Source organism: Panthera onca, chromosome A1, assembly GCF_046562875.1.
Source record: "Panthera onca isolate mPanOnc1 chromosome A1, mPanOnc1 haplotype 2, whole genome shotgun sequence".
Taxonomy (NCBI): domain Eukaryota; kingdom Metazoa; phylum Chordata; class Mammalia; order Carnivora; family Felidae; genus Panthera; species Panthera onca.
Window position 1 is genome coordinate 95,822,477 of NC_138339.1, and position 25,747 is coordinate 95,848,223.

Consider the following 25,747-nt stretch of genomic DNA (forward strand, 5'->3'; position numbering starts at 1 on the left):
CGCGTCTGCCAACTTCCCCCCGCCCCCCAGCCCTCCCCACCCTTTTAGGCGGATCCCAGGCGGCCCTTTGGGCCAGCAGCAATCATCACTCCGAGGGGGACAGGCTTCAGCTGCACCAGGTTGCTGAAAGGAGAAAAGGCACCCAGCCCCGCCTCTCTTTCCCCCAGTGTGGGTTTGGTAGGCCGTGTGTTTGGCACAGAACTTCTTGGTAAACCTTTCATCCCAACCAAATAACTACTCCTTCCTGAGCAGAGCCGTTGCTAGTTCAGGCACACTGCGAAGGGTCTAGCTTTCATTATCCCCTCACGATTCTGCGGTGGTACGTTTAACTGCAATGCTGGTTTTCTAGATCAGAAACCTGAGGCTCAGAAGAGCTTGGGAAGCTGGCTTGCTCAAGGTCTCCCGCCCAGTGTAAGTGATCCAGGGGGAAACAGCTAAGTCTGCCCTTTTCATAAGCCCAGTTTTGAACCGTTGTTCTTTCAGTATTGGCTCCTTTTATGTTTGCATATGAATTGTGTATTCTCTTACCCCGTGGCCCCTAGCCTGTTCAGTCGGGACATTATCTCCCCTAATATCTTTGAAGAGAAATAATTTTCCCCACTTTGGTCAACGTCTAAGTTTTGTCTGAAACTCAACCCAAACGCCCTAGACCTTTGGCTGGATCATGTCATGCCCATGCTTAAAACTCAGTGGCGTCCTTGTGCTCAAGGACGAAAGCTCAAACTCCTCGAGAAGATGAATGCTGGATAACAGCAGCCCACATCTGTCTGGTTTCTTCTTTAGAAGTCACAATTCTCAACATTTATTAAGCCACACCACTGTACCCTTATTTACACAGTTCCTTCTGCCTGAAAGGTTCTTCCCACCTTTATATACCTGGTGACTCACCATTCAAGATCACTACCTTTCTCTGAAATGCTCAGGTTAAATTCAATCCTATATCCAAATCATGTGTCTGTTTCCCTCTGTACATTTCGTAAATTTGTTACTCATTTTTTTCCCCACCATCCCCATCTCTTAGGGGCCCAGAAGGAAGCAAAGTACTTAGCACATAGTAGATGCTTAATGAATATCCCCTGAAGAGAACAGGCCCAGACCTGCTCAGTACATAGAACAGGTAGAGAGATCTTTATAATACATATTCTTCTTTTCATGAGGATGATTTTATGGCTAAAATAGACATTTATTTTTAATTACCACAAATTCTATTCACAGAGTTGTTAAATATGATGAACATAAGTTAGGTTGTATTCACCAGTTACACTAGATTATAGGTGTACATTAAGTCTGTGAGGAAAGAACTGCAGATAGTTCAGAATTATCAGCTGGTATGTGTGAGAAGGGAAGACACAAGAGTCCAGTCTTCCAGGGTTCACTAAACCAGGTTTAACATCAGCAATAATTATCCTAACATGAGCCAGGCTTTTCCAACTAGTAGTCCCAAATGACTGCTCACCTAGGACAAAAAGCATTCAATCCCAGTTGTGGGAATCTGTTAAACACTAATCAAAAGTATAGAAAGCCACTGTATATTCCTTGCATTTCACTCAACATTTCTTGGGAACACTAACTAAAGCCAACAAGATTTATTTGCAAAGATTCCAGTTCAAACCAACCCAAAACTTAGGCTGCAGTACAGATTGCACATTTTTAACTTCCTAACACTATTTTCTTAATGATACATGCAAATATATAGAAATGGCCAGATCAATACAAACAGAAAATAAAAAGAATGTATTATTCACCACACAAGTAAGTCAAACTGAAAATAATTTAAAAGTCTAAAAAATTTCCTCATATATTAACAGCCACTTATTTGACATATTTGTCTATCACAAGATACATAATTTTAGGTTTCAGTCTATTGACTTAGAAACGGGTACAAGTTTATTAACTTCTTTATGCATTTGTTGTAGCAAGATAGTTAAAAAGTAGCAGCAGTAAGATAGGGTTGACAGGGTATGGCACTGAGAGCTGAGAAAACAGTGGAAGAGTCCATACCATGGTAAATGCTAGGGCTTTCTTAGGAAATGTCCTAATACTATAAAGGCAGAACTCCCTACATACTTCCCCATCCCTGAGAGCTATACAGTATTACCACAGAGCATGAGGACTATTTTTTACTGTTTTTAATGATGCCCAGTCATCACCAAAATATTAACTATGTTCAATACATTCTAATAAAGAAGAGTTGCACAGTGTATATTTTAGGAAACTTTCCAAGAAAAAGAATTGATCTGTAAAGCTTAATTGCTTCAAAAGTGTGAAAACATCAGTAATCTAAAAAATTCACCTATGTGGAAAGCTTTATTCTAAATAATGTCAGGGAAATAGGGTGTTGATGTGCTTAGCTGGCTTAACCAAATATGATCTCCGTTCTGAGATTTTCTGTATAACTATCAAGCATAAAAATTAGATTCAGCTCAGTTCTAGATGATAACTACAGCCTCACCTCATAAGTAAAGCCTCACACAGAAAAAACCAACACATCAACAATTTCCATATATAAACTTTATTCCATTTGACATCATACAAAAATTTAAACTTAAAGAAGAAATGAAAATCTGCACCTTTACAAGTCAAAGAAAAGCAAAAGTCTTAGCATTTGAATTGGTCTGCAAAAAACTCAAATACATTAGAGGTACAAACTGTGCTACAGCAGGTCTCAAAGAAGTTGTACACAGTCCTTCTGAAAAAGTTAAAATTGTTTTCAAGATTACTCTTCATATTTAAATGTACAGGCACTGACCAATTTACAAATATTTACATAAACCATAATCAATCTTAATAAACACTGTAGGTTTTTTTTTAGCAGCCACCACTACTTCTTCATATGGAAAAAAATACTAAAAAAGATATCTTTACAAACATTAAGCTTTTATTTATAATAATTTTGTCTTACCTAAAACATTTTATAGTGGCTTACTGCCTAAAAATTCCAGTTTAGATTACAATCCTACACTTGTACACAGACAAACTCTGATACTGTCAATAGGATATAATCTCAACTTTGATCTTTCAGTTTCTGTTGCTTCATGTTACAGGGAAAATAAAAGCAGGAAAACGTGAAATAAAGTAAAAGTGCACATTGCACTGAACTATCATAAAGCACAGGGGACTTCATGTTTTCAAAAATCTATGATGAACTAATTCTTTAAAACAACTTACTAACCTCTAAACAATACAGGGTGCTCATATTACTACAGTGCAAAATGTACTGTTTTCAACAAAAATTTAAAGCAATCTCAAGAGTACATCAAAAGCATGTGAGGTACTAATGAAATGCTAATATAGACACACCCAAAGCCTCAGTCTATCCCGGAGAGTCAAGTGAAGACTTAAGGCAATTGTCCAGTATTTCATGCCTCTGCAGTGATTTCAGTGAAATTACAGATTTCATTTTGTTTCAAGTAACCGAATAACTGGCTTGAATCTTCACTTTACCAGAACAGACGGGCAACAAACTATATACTGTACGTTATATTTAAGTATGTGTGAATCAGTCCCTTTCCAAAATTCCACACATCTCTTCAGTATTAGCATGTGGTATAATTAATTGAAGTTATATCAAAAACCTTTTATTTGTTCAGATAATTCCCCCAAAAATATTTTATCTGATCTCTTGAAAATCCATGCCATAATATTACGAATCAATGTAAACATTTTCAAAAATACATCTTTAAATCAAAGGGTTTTATTAGGAAATGTCATAATAAAATATGCAATCTTTATATAAGTATGTCCTCTTAAAAATAAAACATGAAAACAAAAACAGTTAAAAAGAAACCATGATGGAGGTAAACAAAATGCATTATGGTGTTACTATTGTTCTTTATTTCTCAGAAGAATTTATTAAGATATAGAAGCCAGTTATCTTTTCAGGATAGCAGCTCTTAAAGGTAGTATACTGTTCAAATCTCTTTTGTTTTTCAGTCTGTGCCATGACTGGGAGAAAAAGAAAAAAATAATTCTTAAAACATAAAATATAAGTGGAACAAAAGACTGAAAAGAGAGTTACTAGAATGTTAACAGTGGTTCTCTCTAGGAGGTAAAATTTGGGGTGATTTTGTGTGTGTGTGTGTGTGTGTGTGTGTGTGTGTGTGTATGTGTTTTTATCTCCCAAGTTTTTAATATAGTAAATGTCTTTTTTCTGCTGTCAGAAAAGAAAATGTTATTTAAAAACCCTATACCTGTGTGGTTCCAATTTATTAATAAAGAAAGGGACAGACACATAGGTGGTACAAAAAGATACAAATGACAATATTAACATTTACTCACAGATTTAAATAATTTCCTCTAAAATAGCAAAGTAATTAAGACAAAACCTTTGGAGTTTGAGAGAGTGTGAGATTACTTCAATTATTTGGTTGACTAGTTTGCATCGATAAGCTTTTCCAATTAAAAATAGTACTACAAAGCAGAGAGTAAATCTCTAATAAACCACTTTTATGTGCTTCAGAAAAAGAAGAGCACACAGAACTTATCAAAAAGAAAAAAACAAATTCTTATTCACAGGCTACAGACTTGGCTCACTACTCGGTGACTGCATATCTGGTTTATTCCTACTTCAGTTGTTCAACTGACTAAAAGTATTGGTTTTATAGCTGAACAATCCTAAATGAAAGTTCAGGCATCAAGAAAAACCACAATGTAGCAATGCTGTTTTTGAATTCTCAGTTTAATCTGATGGACCTAAATATTTCCTCTTGGATATTTGTTTTGCCTTGAAGAATTCTATTAATTTTAAATTTTCTATTCTGGTTGATAAAAAGAGGACCTAATGTGAAAGACAGCTTGTAATATGACATACTTACATTTTTAATTATCATCAAAATAAAGTCTACTTGTATGTCTAATGAAAAAGTATTCCTCTAAAACGACCTTCACAGTTTGCTGATCTTTTTTTCTTTAATGAGGCATTCTCTCCTATCTGTCTCATAGTATATATTTACATCAATGTGTTTTTACACAGTACTTCGAACTCCTTGAGGAAAGAAACCACACCTAGCAAAATCACCGATGAATAAATTCATATTATGGACTAAAGAGTGAAGGAATAAACAGTATTTTATATATATATCTCTGAGGTTTATATATAACGTGTGTGTACACAAATATACACATTGATTTTTTTAATTTCTCAAAATATAAACAAAGATAAAATGGTGCTCGAATTCCTTGTTACAATGGGGTATACAGAAGAAAAATCATAGAACAAACATTAGCTTTCTTCTAAAGCTATAGTAGTTCCTTGATATTTCAAGGATAGAAAGGAGTCTGTTAGGTTTTATTCACTCATTTTGATGCTTACTTCCATGAAAATGAAAGCCATGTAAATGAACAAAGAGTTCAATTTCTCTGTAGGAAAAGTGTATCTAGCAAGTCATGAATTCTCTATTGCGCTACATTAACAGCTTCATAACACAGGAACCATGGCTACTCTGTCCTATTAGATTTTTTTTTTTCATTTTCAAAGCATACTAGTCCACTAAGGTTTCTAGAGTTAATCTCATACACTGCTTACCTTTAAAAATTGATCCTTGATCATGTCAAATTTCTGCTTTTCATGCACAGCTCTGGCCGTATTTGTTCCATCAAAAGGTTCTAGAGTGTCAAATGCACATATAAACAAGAAATTATTAAAATGAGAATTTTGGTTTCTTTATTAGGTTGAACTATATGAAAGAGCCAATATTTGACAGTTTTTAACCTATGAAATAGCAAGTGCACATTGTGAATCCTAATTAGATATCTGCATAAGAAATTTTTATATACCTGTGAACCATCTAATAAGGTAGACAGAATTCAAGTGACAGGACAAGTAAAAACAAAGTCATCAGCATAGGTATGTTTTAAGTCTAAGTTATAAAAATAAGATTTCTGAAGAATGACAAAGGGTCAAAGACCTATCCCCTACCCTTAGAGAACTAAAAATAAAGAACAAAGAATTATCAAAAGGAATAAAACACTATACACAAAAAAGGTGGTCAATGTCAAATATCACAGAAAGGTAATTTTAAATTTAATTTAAAAGACCACTGATTTATCCAGCAGAGGAAAGGTCAATACCTTTGAAACTAGAAGTTTAATACTCATAAGGATGGAAAACAGTACAAAGTTATGGTGTGAGTGGACGGTTTAAAGGTTTAGAAAAAGATACAGTGAGAACAGTAATTTGTAGGGGAAATTTAGCAGTGAAAGAAGAGAAACAGGAGAGCAAGTATAGAAGACAGGAAGAACACAAAGGAAAGGTGTGTGTGTGTGTGTGTGTGTGTGTGTGTGTGTGTGTGTCTCCAATGTTACCTTCCACATATTCACCTCCACCCCGCTAACCCTTCCCCCACAAGATAAGAGAGAAGAGTCCATATGTAGTGATAAGGAAACTGTCTATATGAGAGGACAAGGAAATTGAGGATACCAGTGAGAAAAGGAAGATAACTAAAGGCATTAGAAATGAGATGGGATAGCCGAAATAATGCCAGGAGTAGGTAAAAATTACTAGTTTAAGAATTCTGGCACTGAAAAAGGAAAAAAAAAAAAAAACACAAAAACTAATTACAAGAGCCAGTACCAATCAAGAGCATTTTTCAACGATGAGAAGACGTATGTATGCTCTAAAGCTGAAAGAAAATGACTAAAGAGAAAGAGAATCAAGTGGCTAGAAAGAAGAAATGGAACAGAGGGGAAAGACCTGGAAAAAGTGTGGGAGAATAGGAAATCTGATGAAGAGGTTAACTCTAGATTTGTCATATAATCTAAGCAGGCCCATAATTTTAAAACACTCCTTTTGTATGTACATTTTTTGATTGTTTAGAAAGGCTATTTTTAAAAGGAGTTTATTGTCACAGTACAAGCATACCTTGTTTTATTGCACTTCACTTTATTGTGCTTCACAGATACTGTGTTTTTTGTGGCAACCCTGTGAACAAGTCTACTGGTGGCATTTTTCCAACAGCGTTTGCTCACTTTGTTGTCTCTGTCACATTTTGGCAATTCTCACAATATTTCAAACTTTTTATCATTATACTTGTTATAGCGATCTGTGATCAATGCTCTTTGATGTTGCTATTGGAATTTTTAGGGGGCACCACGACCACACCCATATAGGAAGGCAAACTTTGTAAATGCTGTGTGTGTTCTGACTGCTCCACCCACTGGCCATTGCCCTGTCTCTCTCCCTTTCCTTGGGCCTTCCTATTTTCCCTGAGACACATCAATATTGAACTCAGGCCAAAAAATAACCCCATGATGGCCTCAAAGTATTCAAGTGAAGTGAAAGAAAGAGTCACACAGTTTTCACTTTAAATCAAAAGCTAGAAATGATTAAGTTTGGTGAAGAAGGCATGCTGAACACCAAGACAGGCCAAAAGCTAAGCCTCTTGGAATGAACGCGAAGTTGTGAATGCAAAGAAGTTCTTGAAGGAAATGAAAAGAGCCATTCCTGTGAACATATGAACATGAAAGTCAAAGTCTTACTGCTGATACGGAAAAAATTTTAGTGGTCTGGACAGAAGACCAAATAGCCACAACATTCTCTTAAGCCAAAATCTAATTCAGAATAAGGCCCTAACTCTCTCCAATTCTACGAAGCCTGAGAGAGGTGAGAAAGCTGCAGAAGAGAAGTCTGAAGCTAGGACAGGTTTGTTCATGAGGTTTAAGGAAAGAAGCCACCTCCATAACATAAAAGTGCAAGGTGAAGGAGCAAGCACTGATGTGGAAGCCACAGAAATGTATTCAGAAGATGTAGCTAAGATAATTCGTGAAGATGCCTACCGTAAACAACAGATTTTCCAAGTAAATGAAACAGCCTTATACTGGAAGAAGATGCCATCTAGGATTTTCATAACTAGAAAGAAGTCAATGCCTGGCTTCAAAGCTTAAGGATAAGAGGACTCTCCTGTCGGGGGCTAATGTAGCTGATAACTTTAAGTTGAAGCCAATGTTCATTTACCATTCTGAAAATCCTAGGGCCCTTAAGAATTATGTTAAATCTACTATGCCTGTGTTCTATAAATGGAGCAACAAAGCCTAGATCGCAGCACATCTGTCTACAACAGTTTACTAAATTATTTTAAGCCACCTTTTAAGACATACTATTCAGAAAAAAAAAATTCCTTTCAAAATATGACTGCTTATTGACAATGTACCTGGTCACCCAAGAGTGCTGATGAAGATGTAAAAAAAATTGTTGTTTTCACGTCTGCTAACACAACATCCATTCTGCAGCCCAGGGATCAAGAAGTGATTTCGACTTTCAAGTTTCATTATTTAAGAAATATATTTTGTAAGGCTATAAGACAGTGATTCCTATATGGATCTTGGCAAAGTCCACTGAAAAACTTTCTGGAAAGGATTCACCATTCTACATGCCAGTAAGGACATTTGTGATTCATGGGAAGAGGTGAAAATATCAGCATTAATGGGACTTTGTAAGAAGCTGATTCCAGCCCTCATGAATGACTTTGAGAGGTTCAAGACTTCAGTGGAAAAAGTAACTGCAGATGTGGAAAGAGTGAGAGAAGTAGAATTAAAAGTGGAGCCTGAACACTGTTGTCAGCGCAGAGCCTGCGTCAGATCCTCTGTCCCCCTTTCTCTGCTCTCTCCCACTTGCGCTCTCAAAAATAAACAAACATTAAAAAAAGAAGAAGTGAAGCCTGAAGACGTGAATGACTTTTGCCACAATCTCATGATAAAACCTGAATGGATAAGGACTTGCTCTTATAGACGAGCAAAAAAAAAATGGTTTCTTCAGATGGAATTTACTCCTGGTGAAGATGCTGAAATGTCATCAAAGGATTTAATGTTACATAAACTTAGTTGAAAAAAAGAGCAGGGTTTGAAAGGACTGACTCCAATTTTCAAAGAAATACTGTGAGTAAAATGCTCTCACATGCTATAGAGAAATCATTTGTGAAAAGAAGTCAATCAACGCAGCAAACTTGACTGTCTCATTTTAAGAAATTGCCACAGCCACCTCAATCTTCAGCAATCAGCATCCTGATTAGTCAGTAGCCATCAACATCAAGACAAGATCCTCCACCAGCAGAAAGATTATGACTTGCTGAAATCTCAGACAATGGTTAGCATTTTTTAGCAACAGTCTTTTTAAATTAAGGTATGTACATTTTTCTTTCTTTCTTTTTTTTTAATATCTTATTTATTTTGAGAGAGAGCATGAACGGGCAAGGGGCAGAGAGAGGGAGACAGAGAATCCCAGGCAGGCCTGTACTGTCAGCATGGAGCCTGATGTGGAGCTCAAACTTAAAATCCATGAGATCAGGACCTGAGCCGAAATCAAGAGCCGGACGCTTGACTGAGCCACCCTGTATACTGTTCTTTTAGACGTAATACTATTCACACCTCATAGACTACAATATAGGGTAAACGTAACTTTCATATGACCAGGAAACCAAAAACTTCATTTGACTCACTTTATTGTGATATTTGCTTTATTGCGGTGGTCTGGAACTGAACCCACAATATATCCGAGGAACGCCTGTGCTTTTTTTTAAAAATAGAGTAATGCCTTATGCCAAGCTACCGGATCACATCACACACAGCACTTCACAACAGTTTTTAATATTCAAAAGAACACAAGTAACTAAAATAATACACACCCACTATGCAATTTAACCAACCACCAAAGCAGGAAATTAAATTTCATATTCAAAGACGCTTAAGATGTTGCATATAATCCAAGAATAAAATATTCTAAATTTGATGTTTTCCTACAAACACTGCACTTAACACTTAACACATTCGTTTTTACCTCAAGATTTACAAAAGTCTTCAACTTGGAATCTGTGAGAGTAATTTTGCCTCTTGAAGTCAATTTCCCACCAACTCAAAGAAATATTCAACAACATGTAAATTAATTTTAGAGAACAGATTATCTTCAGAGCATTCGATTTTTAAAGTAAAATAAATACTATTCATAAAAACCTAGCTTGCCTTAAGTATCGATATTTTAGCTATAAAAGAACTCATTTTATCTCAGTATAAGAATCATCACATGAAGATAATATTTTCTTCCACCTCAAGTCATGAAATTAAATTTCAATCACCTACAAGCAGGAGGGATGAATAAAAGACTGCTCAAATATTACCAACTGGAAGATTAAACGCCTAAATTCGTATTTACTATTTTTTACAGCTAAAGAATTAATTTTTTAAAATTCAATGAAAACACTCAGCCATAAAAAAGAATGAAATCTTGTCATTTGCAACAACGTGGATGGAGCTAGAGAGTATTAAGCTAAGTGAAGTAAGTCAGAGAAAGACAAATGCCATATGATTTCACTTATATGTGGAATTTAAGAAACAAAACAAACAAACAGAGGGGGAAAAAGGGAGGCAAACCAAAAAACACACTCTTAACTACAGAGAACAAACTGATGGCTACCATAGGGGAGGAGAGTGGGGGGATGGATTAAATAGGTGATGAGGATTAAGGAGGGCACTTGTGATGGGCACTGCATGGTGTATGTAAGTACTGAATCACTAAATTCTACACTTAAAGCTAATATTACACTGTATGTTAACTGGAATTTAAATAAAAAGTTGGAAGAAAAAAAAGAAAATTTTATAACTAAAAGACTTGTAAGCCAGAATATGAATGTATTAATTTTAACTGAAATACAAACTGAAATTATTCAAGTAATTCTCTCAGTACCATGGTGATAACTGGGTGGTAAAGTAGTAGTTGTGGGAAAGCTACCTTCGACACAGATGTATTTATTTCTCCATTCAATACCATCAGGCCTGGGAATGGCTTTGGCTTCACGAACTGAAATCATTTGACTGTTCCAGCTAAAAGAAGAAAAATATCGTGTTAACTATTTGCTTAATTTTCATTTTATTAGGTTTATCATATTTAACAGTGAGTCCCATTCTGATTTTCTCACAGAATACTGAAACTTGCCTCCACCCTCAGCACCACAATCCCTATTTCCCCTTCTCCTTTTTTCTCCATAGCACTTATATTCTAACAATTTGCTTATTTATTATGTTACTGTTTATTGTGTGTCTCTCCCAAGCCGAATGAAAGCTCCAAGATAATTTATGTATTTTTTTCACTGTTCGAATATTGTTTAGTACAAAGTAAACATTCAATACATATTTACTGAATAAATGAATATGAAAAATAAGAAAATATAAGCAGAAAATATAAAAATTATGTTCATTGTTAGCACCTCAGGAAGGATTTCTTATTAAGACATGTAATCGCACATTGTTTTCAGATATCATTAAATAATCTTGTTTAGTGCATGTCCATTTATATGATTTGGGAGAAAATTTTGCAATTTTCCAATAGAAGCCAGTAGGTGCTGTTTTAGGAAAAAATAATACTCTATGAAAACATATTGTTATTGCTGTATATCAGATGTAGCTATTAACAGTAAAGTTATATTCAAATAAAACAATTTTATCAGCATGTCGAAAGGTAAACTGACCAATCTGTCTGTAGTAGGTACTAACCTTACATTCTGGTTTTGTTTGGTTTTTTTATTTCTTTATAATAGTTCTGCACAAGTATGATTTTCATTTTCTCTAAAATGTATGACAATTCACCTTGTATACAAGATAAAAATAAGTTTGGAAAATAGGTGAAATCTTTTTTTTTTTTTCAGCCATATTTAGTTCTGTTCACCATTTCAGTAAGAATAGAAAGACCAAGTTTTGGGACCTTCCATCTCCAACATTTATCTACTTGTCCTCTATTTATCAGACAAAGAATTTCTAAGAATATAATCATGGGTCCAATATGGCATTTGTTTCTGGAAAACTGATCCATCTCTATGTTAAATATGCAAGAAAACATTGCACCTTGTGAAGTTGGATAATTGAATAGGATCCTTGAAGTATGATTTTCTATTTTTTCTTATCAGGAATACTAGAAATACTTAGCAAAGACAGCTTTTAAATTAAGAATACGTATCAGAATTTATGCTTTTTAAAAACTAGGTAGGTTATCAAAGAGAAATACTTAGTATTAATTACAGTAACATGTTTTAGATCTGTCATGTACAGTAGCTCCATTAGTAGAAACTCCAAACAGAAAAGAACTACAATGCTCTGTTGGTCCAGGTTTGTTTCCAAAATTTTTGTAAAATAACAAGGAACGGGCATCTAGCTGGTTTAGTCATAAACAGAGCATGAGACTCTCGATTTTGGGGTCATGAGTTCAGGACCCACACTGGTTATAGCGATTACATACATACATAAATACAAAAGAAAAAAAAATAACAATGTAAAGGAGAGAGTTATAGAACCATGTGCCAGAACCAAACAATGATACTTTGTGCTACACTTTACTTCATACCACTTGAGGTAAATTTCACTAATAAAATGAACTTTTTCCTGAGACTACTTGTTTCTCATTCAACTTAAAGGACAGTTGAATCTGAAATAAAGTTAAAATTGGAATGTTAAAAAGGTGTAGACCGATTTTTTTTCTTTCAGACAAATTTAGAATGTTGAAATACTGTATCCTGCTGTTAAATTACAGTTTTTTGTTTTTTTATTAATCAAAGGAACTCTTCTTACCACCATATTTCTATGAAATACAATCCTGAATTTATATTACATGCCAATACTTAGTTCTAAACTGGGTCACAGAAACATATGTTACATACCTACATTCACTTTATTATCCCTAACCAGGTATCATTTAAGCTGCAGCCTATAATCAACCTGAATAATGCAGCTATTTAAGTGACTATATCATTTGAAGTACTTCACAAAGGGAAAAAAAAAAAAATTTTAAAACACTATAATTTAGACTGATTCAATCTATTGCATTTTCAAAGCGCTTTTAAATATTTCTAAATTGTTAAATATTTGAAATAATAAAATATGATATATAATTTATTTACTATTTTTATTTTTAGAGGTGAATTTAAATGTAGAATCCAAATGGAAATTTATAAACATTTTCCCTAAATATGTCATTCTTTTATTTATTTATTTATTTATTTATTTATTTTTAATTTTTTTTTTAAACGTTTATTTATTTTTGAGACAGAGAGAGACAGAGCATGAACAGGGGAGGGGCAGAGAGAGAGACACAGAATCCGAAACAGGCTCCAGGCTCTGAGCGGTCAGCACAGAGCCCAACGCGGGGCTCGAACTCACTGACCGTGAGATCATGACCTGAGCCGAAGTCAGACGCTCAACCGACCGAGCCACCCAGGTGCCCCCCTAAATATGTCATTCTTTAAAACAGGGCCCTAATTAACCCTTGTATCATACTATATTTTTTGTTATTTTATTTTATTTATTTTTTTAAGCATATAGTGCAACAATGATTTCAGGAGTAGATTCCTTAGTGACCTTTACCCATTTAGCCCATCTCCCCTCCCACAACCCCTCCCGTAACCCTCAGTTTGTTCTCCATATTTATGAGTCTCTTCTGTTCTGTCCCCCTCCCTGTTTTTATATTATGTTTCCCTTCCCTTAGGTTCATCTGTTTTATCTCTTAAAGTCCTCATATGGGTGAAGTCATATGATTTTTGTCTTTCTCTGACTAATTTCACTCAGCATAATACCCTCCAGTTCTATCCATGTAGTGGCAAATGGCAAGATTTAATTATTTTTGATTGCCGAGCAATACTCCATTGTATATATATGCCACACCTTCTTTATCCATTCATCCATCGACAGACATTTGGGCTCTTTCCATACTTCAGCTATTGTCGATAGTGCTGCTGTAAACACTGGGGTGCATGCGTCCCTTCTAAACAGCACCCCCATATCTTGGATAAATACCTAGTAGTGCAATTGCTGGGTCATAGGGTAGTTCTATTTTTAGTTTTTTGAGGAACCTCCTCCATACTGTTTTCCAGAGTGGCTGCACCAGCTTGCATTCCCATCATACCATATTTTTCTATTGTAATTTGTTTGCCATATGAAAATCTATTATTTTTCACTCAATAATTAAGGTGTAAAATAAGATACAGCCTATAAAAGAGGAATGTGTCAGGAAAGCAGATAGAGGGCTTAATTTAATCTAAAATAGATTTGATAATATATGGTAATATTTTGAATATAAAACTTAGTTTACCAACTCTATATTGGTAAGATGCCTGCTTCTTTACTTCAGTAATGATAATGGACTGCTACTCATCCATTAACTCTCTCCTAGCCATTTTTTTAATGACAAAGTGTTTTAAAATGTTTTCTTAAATAGGAACATTAAAATTAAAATTTTAAGTCTAACAAAGCAAGTCAAAATTATGGGTCTGATACTGTATGACCATGTATATATGTACACATATACATATACATACATACATACAAATACATACACACATATGCTAAGACTAGTCTAATTAAGTGAACAAATATATATTTGGGGCTGGGAAGCAAACAAAAAGAAAACTTTGTCAGGGATTTCAAGCTTCTTATGCAGACAGAAAATTTTGGTCTAATGCCAGAGTTTTGTTTTTAAAAAAATTTTTTTAACGTTTATTTTTGAGACAGAGAGAGACAGAGCATGAGCGGGGGAGGGTCAGAGAGAGAGGGAGACACAGAATCCAAAGCAGGCTCCAGGCTCTGAGCTGTCAGCACAGAGCCTGACGCGGGGCTGAAACTCATGGACCGTGAGATCATGACCTGAGCCGAAGTCGGACGCTTAACCGACTGAGCCTCCCAGGCGTCCCTAGAGTTTTCTTTTGTTAGAGTTCTGTTTTGTTTTGACTGGTTCTCCTTCTGCTTGACCCTTTCTTCCACCTGACTCCTTAAATTCTGGTGTCCACCAGGGTCTCACCTCTTTCAATCTTCTTCTAATGCTACAGCACCCTTCCTAAGCTTTAACAGTCTGATGTTTCTTTCCCAAATCCTCTTCTCCAGCCCTGATCTTGATACTAAGCTCAAGGACAATCCTTGCAATTAACAACTGGAAACCACCACCTGGATGTCCTACATGCATCCCTGTGCCCACATTTTCGAGACTAATTTAATACATTCTGTCTATGGTCAGAATAAACCACTTCCGTGCACACCCCCTCAACTTTCTTACCCTTCCTGCTGCACTGATCTTATTTGGTTGAAAAACAACCATTATTAAATCTATGTCTACTCCAATTCATTCCCATGCAGCTCAACAGGCCTGGAGAGAAATATGCAACCATGCTGACCTTTAAATTCATGACAACTTTAAATGCACTTTAAATTTACGATGACTTAGCTCAAAAAGACCTTAGATGCTACTACCCGCCAATTATATTGTATTTCCATAGTTAATACACTCCTTTATTCTCCTACAGGATAATTCATACTTCCTCTCACTTTTCAAATTTCCTCACAATCATTCCCAGTTGATGTCCATCCTTCATTTCACTAAAAAACTAAAGCAACCAAAAGATAATTTCTATACCTCCCACTCTTATCAATTCCTCTATATCCACATACTCTGCTTTTTCTTTTTTTTTTTAATAATTTTTTTTAATGTTTATTTATCTTTGGGAGACAGGGAGACAGAGTGGGGGAGGGGCACAGAGAGAGGGAGACACAGAATCTGAAGCAGGCTCCAGTCTCCGAGCTGTCAGCACAGAGCCTGATGCAGGACTTGAACCCACAAAGCGGGATCACGACCTGGGCCAAAGTCAGACACTCAACCAACTGAGCCACCCAGGTGGCCCTTCTTCTTATTATTATTAATGCATTGTCTGTGCTCCTATCCCACTTGTGCTCTAGATTCCAACCCTCCTTGATTCAAAAAAAGTATACTGTTCAACAATTTACTATGTATTTTCCTGCTATCATCAATTTTGACATCAAGATGGGTTATTTCTCCTGAAATACTCAACCCCACTGAACTCTCCAATTCCTTTTTGTTATTATTATTTGAGAGAGAGAGAGAGAGCACGCGAGCAGGGGAGAGGGGCTGAGGGAGAGACTTAACTCCGATTTCTACTCTCCATTCTATATACTACACTATGTGTATTTAATTCTTCCCTGTTCTCTCTTGAGCCCACACCAGTGATGCTTTTTACCCCCATTATTCCACAGAAACTGCTCCTGGCAAGAGACCAGGGGCCTCCCATGTGGACCAATGTTCCAACGGTCACCTTTTACTGCTCATCTTGAACTTGACCTATCAAAAACTGTGACACAGATAATCACTCCTTCCCCCTCGAAACACTTCCCCCACCTTTGGATTCTAAGACAATACATTCTATTGGCTTTCCTCCTATCTCAATGATCCTCCCTTTTGGACTATAAATTAGTTCTTTCTTATCCCTCACCTCATTTTTATTTCATCTTTGTATTATGAAATTCTTCAGAGAGAAAAACTTGAAAAGCATATAAGCTCAAAAAGAATACAATAGTGTTAACATTTCCCACACGTGCTTGTATATGTGTATATGTGCGTGTTTTGAACTGAACTATTTGCTAAGCTGTGGATACATGAAACTTCATTTCTTTATCTTTTGGCATATATCTCCTAAAGAACTTTGTTTCCTTTATAATACCAACAGCATCTAGAAATTAACAGTAAGTCAAATGCCTTTTATAATTCCTCCACCCTAATCAGATTACAATCAAGGCTCGTGTATTGTATTTGTCCCATCTCCTTAACCTGAAAAAGTTCTCTCCACTTATTTTTTTAATGACATTGACATTTTAAGAGACTAGGCCAGTTGTTTCAAAAAACACCTATATTTTGAATTTGCCTCTCTTCTTTGTGTCATTTAACATATTCCTGTATCTTCTGTACTTCCTATAAACCTCTTAACAAGGGACTTTCTAAGGGTTGTCTTTGGGCCTTTTCTCTTTCCTATGGGTTTTTTCAAACAGTTTCATAGCTTTAAATACCATTTACCTGTTGACAACTCCCAAATATATAGCTCTAACCATGACCTCTCTCCTGAACTCTAGATTTGTATATCCAACTATATACTCAATATCTCCACGTGAATATTTTGCAGGTATCTCAACTTTTCAATGTTTAAAATCAATAATGCTCTTCCATTGCCTTCCCCATTACACCTAATGGCAACTCCATTGTTTCAGTTGCTTGCCAAAAACTTAGAAATCATTCTTGACTCCTTCTCATATGCTACATCTAATCTGTTGCAAATTAATACTATACAAGTGAATCTGACTACTTTTCATCCACTTCCACTATAATCATCCTTATCCAAGGCACTTCTCTTAAATTATTGTAATATCCTTCTAAGTAGGCTCCCTGCTTATGCCCTTGGCTCCCCTCAGTCTATTCTTACCCACCAGCAGCCAGTCTGTTCTTCCCTGTGATAAACCAAACCAGATTACATCATTTCTCTACTGGAACCCCTCCAGTGGTTTTCCGTATCACCCAAAGGAAAAGCCAAAGTCACCAAAATTAACTAGATAGCCCTACATGATGTAGCTTTCCTTAACTCTTTGAAAGCATTTTCTTCAATTCTCTTCCAGGCACACTGGCCTCTTTGCTATTCCTTGAAGATGTCAGACAACCCCCATCTCAGGTTCTTTGTCTTTGCACTTGCTTTTCCTTCTGTTTGGAAACCTCTTCTCCACAGACACATAACTCACACATTCCTCTCCATCATTTCTTTATTAAAGGCCACTTTTTGGGGCGCCTGGGTGGCTCAGTTGGTTAAGCATTAAGCATCTGACTTTGGCTCAGGTCATGATCTTGTAGTTCGTGAGTTCGAACCCCGCACTGGGCTCTGTGCTGACAGCTCAGAGCCTGGAGCCTGCTTCAGATTCTGTGTCTCCCTCTCTCTCTGCCCCTCCCCTGCTCGTACTCTGTCACCCTCTCCCAAAAATAAATAAACATTAAAAAAAAATTAAAAAAAAAAGAGATCACTTTTTCTGTGGGACTTTTCCTTCACCATGCTAAGTAATAAACTGCAATGCAGGCATTAAAACTGTAAGAATTACATATACCAGAAACTCCTTTTTTGCTTTTGCTTTATTTTTCTCCACTTACCACCATCTAACATGCTAGACATTTTGTTTGTTTATTGTCTCTCTATAGTACAATACATATGCAACGTAAGCTCCATGAAGACACTTTTGCCTGTTTTGTTAACTGCCATATCCCTGATGCATAGAAAATAGCTTGATATGTAGTAGGCACTCAATGATTTATTAAATGAGATGAAAAAAATCATCAGAATAAGAAAGGAGATGGCTGGAAAAATTAGGCCTTTGTAATTTCCTTCTTAAAAAATGTATTTAAGTATGTAGGCATGCATTTTTAACTTGAGATAGACTAGCAGTAATGGCATGTGATTAGGCAGCCAGAGAATAAAGAGGATTAAAAAATAGGTAACCTTTTAAGGTTCCTAGAATCTCTAGTACCTAGGAGTTTTTAAGATATTTAAAACTTAAATTTTTCCTTTGTTTTGCTAAAATACAAAATTATTACATTCTGACTTTTTTTTCCCTTGGTTCTCTGAGCTACCTGATCCTTTTTTTTATTTTGTCAGTTCCCTGCTCCCAGGTACAGTTCTAGAAGCGTGGCTTCATTTTAAGAATTTTCAGCAGGAAGGTTTGGGAGAAAGCTGTGAGTGAAGCAGATAGGAAAATCTTAGTGATTTTTAAATGGCCATACCAAATTTCTGCAACATTTATGCCATGTACTCAAGCGTTGCTTAATAGGCACTTAATTCTGCCTTCAAGTAAAGAGAATTTTTTAAACGAGTATCTCCAAGTTCAGAAGAAATCCTTACAAACATTTCTAACAGCTGCCAGAATTCCTCTGAACAGCACCTAGTTCATTGCCATGACTACATTCTTGGCAGTGCTCTCTCCAGTCAAATTTCTGAAAATATCTGGTATGAAACAACAATATACTTGACAACTGCACTGTATGATGAAAGAATGGGTGAAGATGTCTCCTAAATCATGTATCATAGTGGTAACAAATGCATCCAAAAGTTCAAAACCTCTTTTGAAACCTCAGCATCCTAGCCAGTATCATTTGGTACAACCGGCTAGTTTCTGTTAATACTAAACTAACACACAAACCTGCACATCTACCATCTTGTTTCAGTCCAACAAAGCAGTTGATTTTCAAGGTACTGGTATCTAGATGTTCTAGTCCTAAACTATACGTGGTAGAAATATATCTTTTTTCTATGAATCCTTTCCCTCTCTTCAAACTTCCCTAATTTACAATAAAACAGACGATGCCAATATATTCTAAAAATTAAGAATATAGTTTTGGAGTCAGACCCCAGACTGAATCCCAGTTCTCTAACTACCTAGCTGTACTGCCATAGGCAAGTTTAAAGTATACAAAGTATACAAATTCCCTAGGCCTCACGGGGGATTACCAGGAGGATTAAATGAAATAATATATAGAAATCACTTGGCATACTGTAGGCCATTAGGTACTCACTAAACATTAGCTACAGTTACTGCAACATCTCAAAAATCTTAACTCTAGAATAACCTTTATAGTCTCTTACATCCCATGTCTCTTATTTCTTAAATCTTTTCTTGTCTTTATAAATGAAGGCTCCTTCCTTTTTATCCTTATTGCCTGGACTTACACTCTGGTGCTGGTCATTTTTAACGGTGATTATTTTAACTTCATTCTTATTCAACTACTTTCCTCCAGCATTTTTCCTACTCCTTTTCTTAACCTAATTCAGTAATTTTTAAGTCACCTTTAGTATCTTTGCAACATGTCTGTAATCTTACCCTCTGCTTCAAAAGTATTTATTTATAGCAAGTATTTTTCAAGTAGCCACTGTCTGGCACTAGGGTAGGTAATGGAGACACAACTGTAAACTAAACAGGCACAGAATGGTAAAAGCTCTGCTTTGAGGAATTTAAATAACATTACTTCTTTCATGCCCTATGTTTCAAATCATCTCCTACGAGGCAGGTTTCTTTAGAGCTACTGCATCACAGCAAACAAAACAATACTGACACTGCAGTAAAGCATCATAGTTAAGAGTATGGATTTTGCAGTCAAAACCAACAGAAATACTCCCCTGACTAGCTGTGTGATCTTAGGGAAAGTTTCTTCACCTCTCTAAATGCTTCACTGGTAAAATGGGCATAATATAATACCACATGATATGGTTATTATGTAAACTGAGATAATACATATCTGTTTAGAACAATTTTTCCCACCTAATAACAGCAATTTATTACAAATGCTATTTTCCCTCTCTCCAAATCTCTTCCAAGTGGCACCCTCCTCCTCTAACTTTGTACAACTCCTAAGTCCTCTCTCTTCCTCCTTCAAGCTTTTCAGAGGAGCTGCAAACAATCCCTAATGCCACTCAATCTGGACTAAGAACTCCCTTAAGAACTTTCAGTTAAATCCAGTCTGATTATACACTTTAGTGTTCTATGTTTACCTATCACCCTCAGAAGAAGAAACAAAAAATAAAAAAAAGGAAAAGAAGTATTCCTTGATTTTTATTCATACTAACACAACTATTCAGGTATCAAGTATCCAGAAGATCTTTTCCCAAGTTTGTTTTAGCTGTGTTTAAAATAAATCTTAACTTCCTAAAAACAGATGTTTCAAACTATGTAGCACCTATACAGGGCCATCACAAACATTTATTCAGGCCCTGCTATGAAAAGAGGCAGGTAAACATAAAATGAAATCGCTACTGAAATCTACTAAAATCGGGCTTACTGAACTGTAATTTTTCATTAGCTAGGAATGTGAAATCTACTTAGTTTCTAACAATTAATCATTGGAATATTAAATTTTATAAACTGTGTACTTCTAGACAAGTCTGTAGCACTGAAATTAACAAATATAGCTTCCGACCAAAATTGTAGCATTCACAGAGATAAATGAATAAACACAATTTGAAATTTTCACTTACTCAAATTCTGTAGCATAATATTTAAGAAAGCCCAGTAAGAGGTCCCCAAGATTTGATTCATTCTTCGAGAGGTAAGGAGGAACATTACATGGAGCTTGATGTACAAGATGCAGCTGTATAGCAGGACTAAAAGATTCCTGTCAAAAAGAAAAAGGGGGAAATATAAAGCCATTTAAAACACACACTAAAAACTTTACAAATCCTGACGTAATGCTCTCTGAAGAAGAGAGAAGAAATCTTTATGTTGGCAGTTTGGAAATCTGAAGTTTTTCTCCTACTAAGGATTTCACCAGTATTTGGAGTATGCCAGAAAATACTTAAAAAACTAAGAGATTCTAAACCTTGGCTGAGGTATATCACTCATTTAAGTGGATCCCTACAGTAGCAAAAAATTTTCTAACTCATAAACCCTTACTGTACATACTAAGATTTCATCAAATTACATATGGATTTCTTTATAAATGTATCTCCTTAACTGCTTCTACAAGGAGCAGTTGTACTTTATAAAGGGTTAAATCAAGCACAAGGTAAGAGCGTTTTCTAACTGCCACTTAAAATTTCTCTTAGAGACCATAAAAGTAATTAATATACGTATAGTACTTATACCAATTTTAAGATTCTTAAAATTTTATTTCATTTTTGTATTTTGTATCTTAATGGGAAGGAAAGACAGAAATTCAACATGAATTAAACTTCAAAAGACAAAGAAGGCAGGGAAAAGAAGAAAGATAGGAAACAAACCAGAAAGCAATATTCAGCAAACTTTTACCACAATATTCATAAAGGAGGGTATCATTCGCTTGTAATCCATGCTGAAACAACACACTTATTGGAAAGAATACTAATGGGTACTTATCTTTTTGCTGATAGTAGGCCATTCATTTTCATGTATGATCTTTATTAGTAACAAATTCTGGTTCTAAAACATACTGAATGAACTATGGAGGTTCTAACGTAATACATATCCACGTATTAGAAAAAAACTTTAAGGTAATTTGAACACTGTCCTTAAGATGGGTTTTCTACATGCCTCTTTGCCATCAGAGTAATAGATTTTTTTTTTAAGCAACTTGTTCAGGCAAAACAGCTTATCTTTAAGGTTCCCAAATACCTAACAAATCAACCTTCGGTTTATGGATATCAATTCAATTAGTAATGTCTAAGTCACTCCATTAAATTTAAAAAAAAGGCTCCCAAAAAACTAAGCTGATACAGAGAAACAGGGTAGTGCATCTATTTAAAGGCAGTCCTCGGGGTGCCCGGGTGGCTCAGTTAGTTAAGCATCTGACTCAATTTCAGCTCACATCATGATCTTACAGTTCATGAGCTCAAGCCCCACATTGGGCTCTGTGCTGGCAATGCGAAGCCTGCCTGGGATTCTCTCTCTCCCTCTCTGTCTCTGCACCTCTCCTTTCACCTGCTTGCAAGCGTGAGTGCGCTCTCTCTCAAAAACAAATAAACATTTTTCAAAATTTTAAAAATAAAGGTAATCCTCAAAACTCCCAGTAAAAATAAAGGAGCAAGAAAATAACAAATTCTCTCCCTGTCCTACAATTCTATCAATAATTTTTAACTACCAAGAAGTAATAGATTACCTTTCTCTCAGAAGACCATTCTACCCCAACCACAGTTTGTAAAGCTGACACTCCTAAACCTGGAACTTCCCCTTACACTTCTCTCAGATTTAGTATTACATTATGAGACTAAGGTAGAAATCTACATTGTCTCTCCCAACTAGGGGGAGTACAAGAGAAGCCTCAATTTCTAAGAAAGCATGAAAGCAGAGGGGCAGCAGGAGTACTGCGTCTACTACCCTCTGTCTTGTACTTGGTAAGTATAAAACTGGACTTAGGACAGCATTTTAACTTGTAAAATTTAAATGTTATTTTCTGGCTAATTAAACAAAAAGATATAACATAAGTTCAAATGACAAGGAGAAGAAAAGTAGATCACTGTTAATACCTTCTGCTCAGAAAGCTTTTTACTAATTTTGATTTCTAGCGCATAGCACACTAAGAATTCAATTTATGAACTGATGCTGAAATAAAACAGTCATTTTCTTACCTTAATTCTAAAACTGTTTGAACCTCTTTTAAAATTTTTATTTTTTTTCAATAATTTAAATAAAAAGATCATTAACTGTGATTAACAATGAAGAGTTGTGAGACCTACTGTACTCAAATGCTGAATGACTTGACTAACAGTTTGACCAGTCTCCTCTTAGCTCCGTTATTCTTTTCCATGGTCACATACAAAAAAGGCCATGGCATATATACTTGGGGAGAACCGAAGGAGAAATCCAAACTTAAAAAAAAAAAAAAAAAAAAAAAAAGGGTCTAAAAGATGCCATAAGTAAACAGAAATTCCATTTAACCATCAGAAATCCCCATTGTTAGCAATCCTAAAATTCATATGGAACCACAAAAGGCCCCGAATAGCCAAAGTAATTTTGAAGAAGAAGACCAAAGCAGGAGCCATCACAATCCCAGACTTTAGCCTCTACTACAAAGCTGTCATCATCAAGACAGCATGGTACTGGCACAAAAACAGACACACAGACCAATGGAATAGAATAGAAACCCCAGAACTAGACCCACAAACGGATGGCCAATTCATCTTTGGCAAAGCAGGAAAGAACATCCAATGGAAAAAAGACAGTCTCTTTAACAAATGGTGCTGGGAGAACTGGACAGCAACATGCAGAAGATTGAAACTAGACTACTTTCTCACACCATTCACAAAAATAAACTCAAAATGGATAAAGGACCTGAAAGTGAGACAGGAAACCAACAAAACCCTAGAGGAGAAAGCAGGAAAAGACCTCTCTGACCTCAGCCGTAGCAATTTATTACTTGACATATCCCCAAAGGCAAGGGAATTAAAAGCAAACATGAACTATTGGGACCTTATGAAGATAAAAAGCTTCTGCACAGCAAAGGAAACAACCAACAAAACTAAAAGGCAACCAATGGAATGGGAAAAGATATTTGCAAATGACATATCGGACAAAGGGCTAGTATCCAAAATCTATAAAGAGCTCACCAAACTCCACACCCGAAAAACAAATAACCCAGTGAAGAAATGGGCTGAAAACATGAATAGACACTTCTCTAAAGAAGACATCCGGATGGCCAACAGGCACATGAAAAAGATGCTCAACCTCGCTCATCAGGGAAATACAAATCAAAACCACACTCAGATATCACCTCATGCCAGTCAGAGTGGCCAAAATCAACAAATCAGGAGACTATAGATGCTGGAGAGGATGTGGAGAAACGGGAACCCTCTTGCACTGTTGGTGGGAATGCAAACTGGGGCAGCCACTCTGGAAAACAGTATGGAGGTTCCTCAAAAAATTAAAAATAGGGGCGCCTGGGTGGCTCAGTCGGTTGGGCGTCCGACTTCGGCTCAGGTCGCGATCTCGCGGTCCGTGAGTTCGAGCCCCGCGTCGGGCTCTGGGTTGACGGCTCAGAGCCTGGAGCCTGCTTCCGATTCTGTGTCTCCCTCTCTCTCTGCCCCTCCCCCGTTCATGCTCTGTCTCTCTCTGTCTCAAAAATAAATTAAAAAATGTTAAAAAAAAAATTTAAAAAAAAAAAAAAATTAAAAATAGACCTACCCTATGACCTAGCAGTAGCACTGCTAGGAATTTACCCAAGGGATACAGGAGCACTGATGCATAGGGGCACTTGTACCCCAATGTTTATAGCAGCACTCTCAACAACAGCCAAATTATGGAAAGAGCCTAAATGTCCATCAACTGATGAACGGATAAAGAAATTGTGGTTTATATACACACAATGGAGTACTACGTGGCAATGAGAAAGAATGAAATATGGCCCTTTGTAGCAACATGGATGGAACTGGAGAGTGTTATGCTTAGTGAAATAAGCCATACAGAGAAAGACAGATACCATATGTTTTCACTCTTATGTGGATCCTGAGAAACTTAACAGAAACCCATGGGGGAGAGGAAGGGAAAAAGACAAAAGAAAAAAAGGAGGTTAGAGTGGGAGAGAGCCAAAGCATAAGAGACTTTTAGAATTGAGAACAAACTGAGGGTTGATGGGGGGTGGGAGGGAGGGGAGGGTGGGTGATGGGTATTGAGGAGGGCACCTTTTGGGATGAGCACTGGGTGTTGTATGGAAACCAATTTGACAATAAACTTCATATATTGAAAAAAAAATTAAAAAAAAAAAAAGAAATCCCCATTGTTGGTAATTATTCACATTACAGAAAGATTCTCTGCTTTAAGAAAAATTTCACCAAAGAATTTTTTTTAAAGGGAGCTGCCCCATTGCACATGTATTTAAAAATAATATATGCTACCTTGGATATGAGTAGGCAGAACTTTAACATATTAGAAAACACATAAAGAACAATGAAAAGTCAAAGGAATTACATCCTAAATCCATGGAAAAACAATTTAACTGATAGAATGTAACATCTTTCTAAATGCATTTGGAGGTGAGGTGGGTTATCGATACCTGCTGCTTGTTTTTAATGTAGGGAAGACATCTTTATTCTGTAATGACTTAATTCCTGCAAACATTTGCCAATTGATATTTAAAGATTTTTGAAGATCTGTACCTTCTGTACCTTTTTTTCCTTTTCAATCAATGCCAATTTTAGAAAAATTTAAATGGGCAACCCTTTGAAAAACATCTGAAAAGTCTCAACTTTTCTTTGCCCATAGAACTGCTTCCCCCCAAAATGGCAAAAACATCTTTTGCCAAATTCCATCATTTTCTGAGACTGTGCCATAATATCTTACCTTCAAAGTTTGAAATTTAGACAATTAAGCACTTTCTAGAATAAAATATACCAGCTAAACTTTTACTTGCTAACTGTTCTTTAAAAAGATACATGCCTTAATTGAAAGAAGACTATTTTTTACCTCCAGGCAAACAGAGAAATTTAAGTTACATAGTATTCTAACA

The 25,747-nt window shown here is 36.0% G+C and overlaps 1 protein-coding gene across 2 annotated transcripts in view; it reads right to left on the bottom strand.

Moving 5' to 3' along the window:
• Positions 1-2,496: 2,496 nt before the first annotated feature.
• The window catches only part of TENT2 (terminal nucleotidyltransferase 2), a 71,449-nt gene continuing 48,198 nt past the window's right edge, over positions 2,497-25,747 (bottom strand). For both annotated transcript variants that reach the window (XM_060635468.3, XM_060635467.3), the window contains exons 12-15: positions 20,811-20,947; positions 10,718-10,809; positions 5,525-5,604; positions 2,497-3,945 (exon numbers count right to left, since the gene is read on the bottom strand). In XM_060635468.3, the coding sequence (XP_060491451.1) occupies positions 3,871-3,945; positions 5,525-5,604; positions 10,718-10,809; positions 20,811-20,947 (384 nt within the window). In that variant the 3' untranslated portion in view covers positions 2,497-3,870. The remainder of the gene's footprint in view (positions 3,946-5,524; positions 5,605-10,717; positions 10,810-20,810; positions 20,948-25,747) is intronic.